Source organism: Armigeres subalbatus, chromosome 2 (assembly GCF_024139115.2).
Source record: "Armigeres subalbatus isolate Guangzhou_Male chromosome 2, GZ_Asu_2, whole genome shotgun sequence".
Taxonomy (NCBI): Eukaryota; Metazoa; Arthropoda; class Insecta; order Diptera; family Culicidae; genus Armigeres; species Armigeres subalbatus.
In genome coordinates, this window is record NC_085140.1 from 338,541,722 (window position 1) to 338,552,732 (window position 11,011).

Here is an 11,011-nt window from a genome sequence, read left to right on the forward strand (position 1 = left end):
CCCACATTGTATAACATTTTTACTTCTGACTTACCTGTATTACCACCAGGGCGTCAAAAATCTTTGTTTGCAGATGACACGGGCCTTTCCGCCAAAGGGCGAAGCCTTCGTGTCAATTGTAGTAGATTGCAAAAAAGTTGGGATATTTTCTCCACTTACTTGCGAAAATGGAAAATTTCCCCGAATGCTTCCAAAACTCAGCTTATAATTTTCCCTCATAAGCCGAGAGCTTCTTATTTGAAACCTTCTAGCAGACATATTGGGGGCACCAGGGACTATGTCCAAGGGCTTGACGATCCCTCCCCAGGCCATCTGCGAGTTGTGGCTCCTGCCTAGGATGTGGTGGGGTTTGACAGTGGGCCCTGTTAAACCTCTATAAAAAGCTGCATGTATCCGCAAGTAGGCTCCGCCAAAGCGACCGTGTGCCGCTCAAAGCGCACAAGCCCAAATCCTGGTGTTAGGTGGGACGCTAAACAGCCCTGACACAACGGCCCTCCGACAAGACAGGAGGTTTGCGCAGGCCCAATAAGCCGCCTTTAAAAACAACTATTACGAACGACATAGAAGATAATACGACTCGATACAATCGGCAACGACCTAGGCGGCGAATAAAGGATCACTATTGGAAGCTTGGAACATGGAACTGCAAGTCACTAGGCTTCGCAGGTTGCGACAGGATAATCTACGATGAATTACATCCCCGTAACTTCGATGTCGTAGCGCTGCAGGACATCTGCTGGACAGGACAGAAAGTGTGGAAAAGCAGGCATCGAGCGGCTACCTTCTACCAAAGCTGTGGCACCACCAACAAGCTGGGAACCGGCTTCATAGTGCTGGGAAAGATGCGCCAACGCGTGATTGGGTGGCAGCCAATGTCGGGCACTGCCCACACGAAGGAAGATCCGACGACGAGAAAGAAGCGTTCTATGCGCAGCTGGAGCAGACATACGATGGATGCCCACTGCGAGACGTCAAAATCGTCATCGGTGACATGAACGCTCAGGTAGGAAGGGAGGAAATGTATAGACCGGTCATCGGACCGGATAGTCTGCATACCGTATCGAACGACAACGGCCAACGATGCATAAACTTTGCAGCCTCCCGCGGAATGGTAGTCCGAAGCACTTTCTTCCCCCGCAAGAATATCCACAAGGCCACATGGAAGTCACCTAATCAAGTAACGGAAAACCAAATCGACCACGTTCTAATCGACGGCAAATTCTTCTCCGACATCACGAACGTACGCACTTACCGCAGTGCGAATATCGAATCCGACCATTACCTCGTCGCAGTATGTCTGCGCTCAAAACTCTCGACGGTGATCAACACGCGTCGGAGTCGTCCGCCGCGGCTTAACATTGGGCGGTTACAAGACGTTAGACTAGCCCAAGACTACGCGCAGCAGCTGGAAGTGGCACTCCCAACGGAAGAGCAGCTAGGCGCAGCATCTCTTGAAGATGGCTGGAGAGATATTCGATCCGCCATTGGAAGCACCGCAACCGCTGAACTAGGCACGGTGACTCCGGATCAGAGAAACGACTGGTATGACGGCGAATGTGAGCAATTAGTTGAGGAGAAGAATGCAGCACGGGCTGGATTGCTGCAACACCGCACAAGGGCGAACGAGGCACGATACAAACGGGCGCGGAACAGACAAAACTCGATTTTCCGGAGGAAAAAGCGCCAGCAGGAAGATCGAGACCGTGAAGAGACGGAGCAACTGTACCGCGCTAATAACGCACGAAAGTTCTATGAGAAGTTGAACCGTTCACGTAAGGGCCACGTGCCGCAGCCCGATATGTGTAAGGACATAAACGGGAACCTTCTTACGAACGAGCGTGAGGTGATCCAAAGGTGGCGGCAGCACTACGAAGAGCACCTGAATGGCGATATGGCAGACAACGGTGGCGGTATGGTAATGAACCTAGGAGCACGCGCGCAGGACATGCGACTTCCGGCTCTGAATCTCCAGGAAATCCAGGAGGAGATCGGCCGGCTGAAAAACAACAAAGCCCCTCGAGTTGACCAACTACCAGGAGAGCTGTTTAAACACGGTGGTGAAGCACTGGCTAAAGCGCTGCACTGGGTGATTACCAAGGTTTGGGAGGATGAGGTTCTGCCGCAGGAGTGGATGGAAGGTGTGGTGTGTCCCATCTACAAAAAGGGCGATAAGCTGGAATGTAGCAACTACCGCGCAATCACATTGCTGAACGCCGCCTACAAGGTACTCTCCCAAATTTCATGCCGCCGACTAACACCAATTGCAAGAGAGTTCGTGGGGCAGTACCAGGCGGGATTTATGAGTGAACGCTCTACCACAGACCAGGTGTTCGCTATACGTCAGGTATTGCAGAAATGCCGCGAATACAACGTGCCCACACATCATCTATTTATCGACTTCAAAGCTGCATATGATACAATCGATCGGGACCAGCTATGGCAGCTAATGCACGAAAACGGATTTCCGGATAAACTGATACGGTTGATCAAGGCGACGATGGATCGGGTGATGTGCGTAGTTCGGGTTTCAGGGGCATTCTCGAGTCCCTTCGAAACGCATAGAGGGTTACGGCAAGGTGATGGTCTTTCGTGTCTGCTATTCAACATCGCTTTGGAAGGAGTAATACGAAGGGCAGGGATTGACACGAGTGGTACGATTTTCACGAGATCCGTCCAGTTATTTGGTTTCGCCGACGACATTGAAATCATGGCACGTAACTTTGAGAGGATGGAGGAAGCCTACATCAGACTGAAAGGCGAAGCTAAACGGATTGGACTAGTCATCAACACGTCGAAGACGAAGTACATGATAGGAAGAGGCTCAAGAGAGGTCAATGTGAGCCACCCACCACGAGTTTCTATTGGTGGTGACGAAATCGAGGTGGTTGAAGAATTCGTGTACTTGGGCTCACTGGTGACCGCCGATAACGATACCAGCAGAGAAATTCGGAGACGCATAGTGGCTGGAAATCGTACGTACTTTGGACTCCGCAAGACGCTCCGATCGAATAGAGTTCGCCGCCGTACCAAACTGACTATCTACAAAACGCTTATAAGACCGGTAGTTCTCTACGGACACGAGACCTGGACGATGCTCGTGGAGGACCAACGCGCACTGGGAGTTTTGAAAGGAAAGTGTTGCGTACCATCTATGGTGGGGTGCAGATGGCGGACGGTACGTGGAGGAGGCGAATGAACCACGAGTTGCATCAGCTGTTGGGAGAACCATCCATCGTTCACACCGCGAAAATCGGAAGACTGCGGTGGGCCGGGCACGTAGCCAGAATGTCGGACAGTAATCCGGTGAAAATGGTTTTCGACAACGATCCGACGGGAACAAGAAGGCGAGGTGCACAGCGGGCAAGGTGGATCGATCAGGTGGAGGACGACTTGCGGACCCTCCGCAGACTGCGTGGTTGGCGAAGTGCAGTCATGGACCGAGCTGAATGGAGAAGTCTTTTAAGTGCAACACAGGCCACTCCGGCCTTAGTCTGATGATAAATAAATAAATAGCAGACATATTGTCACTATGAATGAGGTTTTAATTAATTGGTCTAGCGAAGCCAAATATTTAGGACTTTTGCTGGACCAAAAACTAACTTTTAAAAATCACATTGAAGGCCTTCAAGCCAAATGTAACAAATATATTAAGTGTCTATATCCACTTATAAACAGAAAATCAAACTTTTGATTTACAAACAAATTTTAAGACCGCCCATGTTGTATACTGTGCCAATATGGACTAGTTGCTGCAATACCAGGAAGAAAGCACTCCAGAGGATTCAAAATAAAGTTTTGAAAATGATTCTGAAGTTGCCTCCATGGTATAGTATCAATGAACTTCATAGAATTTCTAATATTGAGACATTGCAACAAATGTCCAACAAAATAATTTTCAATTTTAGACAAAAATCGTTGCAATCTTCTATTGCAACATTTAGCTCGTTGTACCCTTAGTATAAATTAGGATAAGTTTAATTTAAGTTCAAAACATTGTAATTCCTACATGGTTTAATTCAACCAGAGGAAAATTTCAAACTGCCAGAGGTAATGGAAATTTATTAATAATAACTAACAATGTAACATAGCAAATAAGGATGATAGTGTTAAGACAACACGGAACACCTAGTCTTAGAAATGAATGCATGTATTAGATAATTAGCAAATAAAATTAGTTAAAAAAAATGAATGAGCGCAATTCAGTAGAATGATATTTCAAATATATTTAGATATAAATAAGAATGGCAATTCGTTCATTAAGTATAGGAGCTAGAACATATGGGAGAAATACCTGTGTCCCATCCTTGAAAGCTAGGAGGGACACTAATCTTCTTAGCAATGTCCCTCACAACATTACCTATTGGTATATGAATAGATAACGTTGTGAGGGACATTGCTAAGAGGATTAGTAAATATGGAACAATTGGTACGGCTGTCCTCGTTTCTTACTTTCATGAATTAAAAACACTTCGTTGATATTTGTATCATATTTAAGATATACTGCAAATATTAATGCTGACAAGAAAATTCTCGGAATAACAACCGACATTCCCAGGATGATTTTCAATACTGGTTGTGCATGTGCTAAGACAAGACAGGACAAGTGCTTCGATATCATTGTTTTTTTTTGGGACTTGGCCGAATGATGTTACGGTTTCTAGCCAGATATTTGATCATGCTCACGAGCTTTTTCGATGTAAACGTAATTCAAACAACAGTGGCAAAACCATATGGGGCGGAGTACTGGTAGCCGTGAATTCCAGCTGTAAACCAAAAACTGTCGGAAACACTTCGTGGGACTGTATCGATCAGGTTTGGACAACGATCGAACTTAGTGATTGAAAACTGTATTTGGGCTGTATATTCCACTCGACCGATGTCGGGATTTAGGATATGTGTTGAAACTCACTGCAGTTCACTTTTCTATATTCTACAAATAACAACTAGTCTCGATGAAATCATAGTTCTGGGGGATTATAATCTACCGAGCGTATCGTGGATAACTTCACGTAACTTCACAATGGAGCAGTACAGCTTGCTATGGTTCAGCAGCATTACTTCAAGTTAATGCCATGTCCAACGAGAATTATTCGTCATCTTGTCGTAATTAGCGCACAGCATCTTCATCGCTTGCACCAGCGCCACATGTCAAGTCTAAAGTCACTAAAAGTCTCTAGAAAATACAAATCGAACGCAAATGAAACGTTCACGAAGGCCTCTATCTTTGCAGTGTATCAACACTTCATGAATCGAAATCTGTTCACCAAGAATGGATTTCGAATCAAAGGATCAATTTTTTGTCTTTATTATCGACACTTTCAGCCCAAGGCTGGCTCGTCTCGAGAGGATCAAATTCCATATAGCTATTTTTCACTTAATTTAAATGTAATTCAAATATAGCCGATTGATTGACTAGACTACTACTGAGAGGCGATTCTTATGATTTATTTGTCATTGATTTGCAGTTTAAATACAGTTATTTTTTGGTAAATTATGGTCAGCACGTGAGCAAATGGCACCTGAAACTACGAGTTTCCTGGGTGGTGACTGTGTGGTGGTTTTCTATTTTTGTCAGAGCCTACTCTACATTTTAAGGAACAAAAAGCATCCTGGCAAGTAGTTAAGTAGTAGGAAAGTTCTAAATGAACAGTATAAGGGCCGATGCCTGAGTAATGTTTTTTCAACGTCACGTGCATGCAGCGGTAAAATGACGCAGGTGTGCATCAGTGCGGCGACGCTGCGTTACCGCTTTTTCCCGATACACACTTGCGTCTGGAAGTCACGTGCACTCAGCGTTGAAAAGACGTTATATGCGCATTACGCCTAAGCTAAATTATTTATAAATTAAGTACATTGAACTCCCTCTAATTTATTTATTTCTCCTGTTGTGGGTGGATTTCAGCCACTCACGGTATAAGTTAACACACATAAAACTTTGGTTCGTTACTTTACTCGCTTAAGGTGATTATACAATCAAGCCATGTGGTGAATTTTAAATTCACCACGGTTTTCTACTCCTATTAACAAAAATTCCAATCTAGCATAATAATTCTCGTACAATGCTGAAATTAAAGTCGATTGGTTAGCATAAGTAAATAAACAATCTACCGATGTTTCATCCCCATGGGCGTTGTGGTTCTCTCAATTCGTGCTCTTGAAAAATCACTAGAAAAAGCACGTGGTTTCCAAGATGGCCGATTTGTGGCTTTGTTGTAGAACCACCTTAAAGTCTCTAACCACTTTCTACAGATATATGGAGGCGCACGGTTCACGGTTTTTCAAATTTGCACATTAATTATTGGTGCTGCTTCTTTTGACAAACATGGTTATGTTGCGAAATGCATCCGCAGGCGGATGGCGTAATACTGGATGCGGGTGGCGTAGACCGACTTTATTTAGATAGTAGAGATCAAATCTTTGCAGACATGTAAGCAGAAGTACAGATTGCACCAAGTGCGCAACGCGAGTAGGGTAAAACGTCCTATCGTTGTGGTATGCCCTAATGTTGCGATAGTGTTAAAGTAGTCCATTCTGGATATAATACCATTGTTAACAATTGTGGGTACGCTAAAACTCTTCGGATTGACGACTAGAACAGCTTTTGTTTGACAAAATTCCGTTCAAAACTATGAAAAATCAACATTTTTCGTTAAAAATTTGAATCCTTTGAACCCATTATTGCGGTAGTGCTAAGCTCCTATTGTTGCGGTATCGCTCTCCATAAGAATTACAAGCAATACCGCAACAATAGGACTGACCTTCAAACAATACCGCAACGATAGGCAACTGCGTCCTATTATTGCGGTAGATTGTTTTTATTGTGATAAAAACAAAACATTATAAGTTCAGCACAATTGACGTAATATTTACGAAACTATAGTTAACGAGCATTCTATTAAACTACTACAATGTGAAAATCGACCATCAGGTAATTTTTGAAGAATGGTTTTGACACGGTGCTTAACCCCTCCATGATAGGTCGTTTTACCCTACTCGTTTTTTTTTATAAAACTACAATAAAATTTTATGTAATTCTATTATACGTTCGATATACGAGGCAATCATTTCTTACAGTTTTTGTTTTGGTTTCATCTCTTTACAGTAAACTAGCCGTATTCGATGGCAAAAAGGCGATACGAGGAGGCATACCATTCGTATTTCGTAAGTTCCATTAATCATATTGAACATTATTCGTTTTGCAACTGACTTTATATTTTAAATTCAAGTAATTCAGTAATCTTCTACACTAGGGGTAATATTTTTATCAAATTACTAATTTTTTAAATGTTTTTTTTTTCAAAACATCGTCAAATTATCTTTACAGCACAATTCGGGCCCTGGAACTTCGGACCACAACACGGTTTCGGCCGAGTAGTGCGATGGACGCTAGAACGAGCGCCGGAACGTCTACCCAGCGGGGACGTGGAAGCAGTTTTCAGCCTAATGGACAACGAAATCACACGATCGATGTGGAATTATCCGTATGTTGATATTGGCATATGAGTGAATTTAGGTTCAAAACTGTAGTCAAATGTCGAATACTTTCAGTTTCCGCATAACGTACCGATTGATCCTCCGGGAGAAGGAACTTCACTTTCACATCGGTGTGTACAATCCCAGCAAAGACCTAACGTTTTCCTTCAACATGCTGCTGCACACATACCTGAAGGTGCCGGACGTGCGACGGTGCCAGATAACCGGTCTACACGGCTGTACTTTTATCGATAAAGTGAGAAACCCGAAAAGTAATCTAGTACTTCATTAATTAAATTTATTCGCTTTCCACCCCCACAGACTAGAGACGGTGCTATCTACCAGGAAGGTCGTGACGTAGTGACAATCAACGAATGGACGGATCGAATTTACCAGCACACGCCTCAGGAACATATAATCACGAACGTCGTGTCTGGCAGGAAGATGCGGTTGCAAAAGTACAACTTCCCCGATACAGGTGAGAGCGGTAGTAGTAGAATATGTAGTAGGTCACATGTATGGTTTTGATGCTAAACTATTTGTTTTTGTTTTTCAGTTGTGTGGAACCCCTGGATGGACAAAGCCCGGGAATGTCAAGATTTTGGTGATGATGAGTACCCGAACATGATATGCGTCGAGGCTGGCCACGTGTCCACACCGGTTATCCTTCTGCCGGGTACCGCGTTCGAGGCAAGCCAGATACTTCAGGTGAGTGGCTTGGTACAGAGTCTATTATATATAGAGTTACGCAAAGAGTGAAGCCAAATCTACCTATTGAACTGTCAAACCGTCTACCTATCGAGCAAAGTAAACAAATGCTAGTTGGTAAGGCGGAAGTATTGTTATCGCCTAATGATTATTATGGCGAATTAAAACGCATGAACTGAAATGTATTAGATTTGTTCTAGAAACAGCTTCACAAAACTTCAATCCACCCCCCCAATAAAGTAGCAACAAGAAACTCACGTGTTTGCACTCTGTGGGTGACTTGGTTATCAAATTAAAAAGCTTTAGCAGTGAACACTCCCGTGAAGTCACTTTAAGGGTTGAACAAAAATGAAAGTTGCAAACAGAATAACAAAAAGATCATTCAGAATAAGTGTAAGAAGATCCTCTTTGCGCAACTCTATATAATAGACTCTGGCTTGGTAAACCTTGTGAGGATTTATAACTTTGAATCAGCTGTTTGTGAGGCTACGTTTTGGTTATGTAAACCTTTTTCGATTTATGGATCCAGCCAGGGTTGTAAATTTTCGGCAGCACTGGATGAAGGTGATGTTTTTTTATATCATGTTTTTATTTTCTTCCTGCTTTGAAATCAACCTCACATTCCCGGGGAGGCAGAAAAGTAAACAACAGAACTCACATCACCCACTGCGCCGCGAAGATGAAATTTACCACAGCAAAATGTACACATTCACCCAGCAAATTGAAAAAAATCACCACGCGTTTAAATGGGCCACTCACAGTCATACGGTAAGGCGCGAACTGAGCAGCCTGTCAGAGCGACTTGTGAGTGGCTGAATGTGAAATTGAACTGTTGGTGTTGGAAATGATTTTTCGGCTGCACCCAGTCGCACTCACCACGGCGGCGATGAAGGCGACTGCAGATTATACTGAGATCCATGTTTTTCACTGCATTGACTGTGAAATATTTCTACCCTGGATCCTGCAGCTTGTGAATTAAATCATTAGCCGACTTGTTTTTGAATGAAATTTCAATTGTCGATCGAGATTTCATTTGGGGTCGAGACGAGCCAGCCTCGGGTTGAAAGTCTCGTTGAAGTCCAAAAAAAAATATTTCGGATTTTTCGTTTGCGAATTGTAGCCTAAACACAAAGTAATATGGAAAAAGCATTAGCATTGAGCAATTCGAACAAATTTGTAAGTGGTACAAGCCTGGACTATCGTATGAGAGTATTCCCGAGCAACACACATGTTGTAAATCAGTTGATGGTACACATATATGACCAAATTTGGTCATATATGAGTTATTGCAACCAAATCAACGTGAATTGTGCTGCTAGGGTTTAGCATCAGTTTCATCCGTTACCACAGATATTGATTTGGGACTAATCACTATCTCTTAGATGGAAGTAATGCACTATCCGATAGTCGAGATCTGTCCTGGCCACGTCCTTGCGAATGCTGAGGAAGGGGAAGAATGGTTAGTTGGGCACTTACTTAAGAAAGATGCAGAGAACTCTACGACCTCTTATAGGTGCCACGGGAGGTTTTGAAATTGTTAATGTGGAAGTTTATAACAAGTAGAAGTCATTTTGGTAGAACGAAATAACTAAGATAGAAATACAAAGTAGAAAAGAGACGAGCCAAGAATTGTACCCACAACCTCCTGCTTGTAAGGCAGAAGCGGTAGCCACTAGACCACCGAGCTCAACCGATGAACATGGCACAGTGCAATGAATATTGTTATTCGAATCTTGAATTGTGATCAGGATTTCACAATATTTATGATTTCATGATAACGTTTTCATAATTTTAAATTGGTTTGTTTCCGAATAGAAAACTGTTCTGTTCTGTTTAATGACTTTTGACTTTTTTTGTGCATCACAACAATGCAAGTCCGTCTAATTCTCTTTATATGCATCTGTATCCTCATCTGCAAAGTAGTACTAAAATAAAAGCTAATGTTTTTTCCAAAAGATCTATGATCTCGATACAATGCTATCATGACAGCGTTTATATTCGTCGTTTCCATATAGCCAAAATGCCGTTCATCACGTTTTATCAGCTCTGACACCGAATTTCAAATAATAGTACTTATATTGTGGATTTACTTGACCAATGGATTCGAAGGTCGGTTCACTTGCCTATTCCAAACGTTCCCTTTTCCAGCAAGGTTTGCCAAACTCAATCAATGTTTGGTAGATTACCTTGTTTTTTGCTCCTTATCTATCAAAACAGATGTCAAAACATCGAAAAAAGAAAGAGAAGTCCGAGGGGAACAGCAAAAAGCACGTGGCAGACTTGTCTGTTTTGACAGATTTTACTATGAAGACGAGTGTGAAGGTGAAAACGGCGATTTCAACGACCGTTCAAGGAGCGACTATTTCGAACGGTCGGGTCCAATAGGGAAATCCACGTACAATATATAATTTAGAACATAATTATATTACTAATAATAATGGAATTCCATGGCATAATTTCAGGTCATGTGAGTAGAAACCCAGGGAGGTGCTGTGACCCGCAGTAAAGGTTCCTCCCGAGCGAAATCCAAGAAAAAGCAACAACAGCAAAACCAGCAACAAAATCAAAATCAAGCCAATCAAAACAATCCTCCCGCTCAAAGCGCTCACCAGCAGAGCCAACAGCAGCAGCAGCAACAACAACAGCAGCAGCAACAACAACAACAGCAGCAACAGCAGCAGCAACAACAACAACAGCAGCAACAGCAACAACAACAGCAGCAGCAGCAACAAGCTACCCTCCAGCAGCAGCAACAGCTGGCCTCGAATGCTGCAGCCTTATGGCAAGTTCCGGCGGCGGCAGCAGCCGCTGCGGCATGTTGGAACAACTA

The 11,011-nt window shown here is 43.2% G+C and overlaps 1 protein-coding gene across 1 annotated transcript in view; it reads left to right on the plus strand.

Annotated features, from left to right (window-relative positions):
* Positions 1 to 10,780, plus strand: part of LOC134212830 (uncharacterized) — a 148,187-nt gene extending 137,407 nt beyond the window's left edge. The window contains exons 3-8 of the mRNA XM_062691048.1: positions 7,103 to 7,161; positions 7,325 to 7,481; positions 7,549 to 7,729; positions 7,795 to 7,951; positions 8,030 to 8,181; positions 10,644 to 10,780. Of these exons, the coding sequence (XP_062547032.1) occupies positions 7,103 to 7,161; positions 7,325 to 7,481; positions 7,549 to 7,729; positions 7,795 to 7,951; positions 8,030 to 8,181; positions 10,644 to 10,652 (715 nt within the window). The 3' untranslated portion in view covers positions 10,653 to 10,780. The remainder of the gene's footprint in view (positions 1 to 7,102; positions 7,162 to 7,324; positions 7,482 to 7,548; positions 7,730 to 7,794; positions 7,952 to 8,029; positions 8,182 to 10,643) is intronic.
* The last annotated feature ends 231 nt before the right edge of the window (positions 10,781 to 11,011 follow it).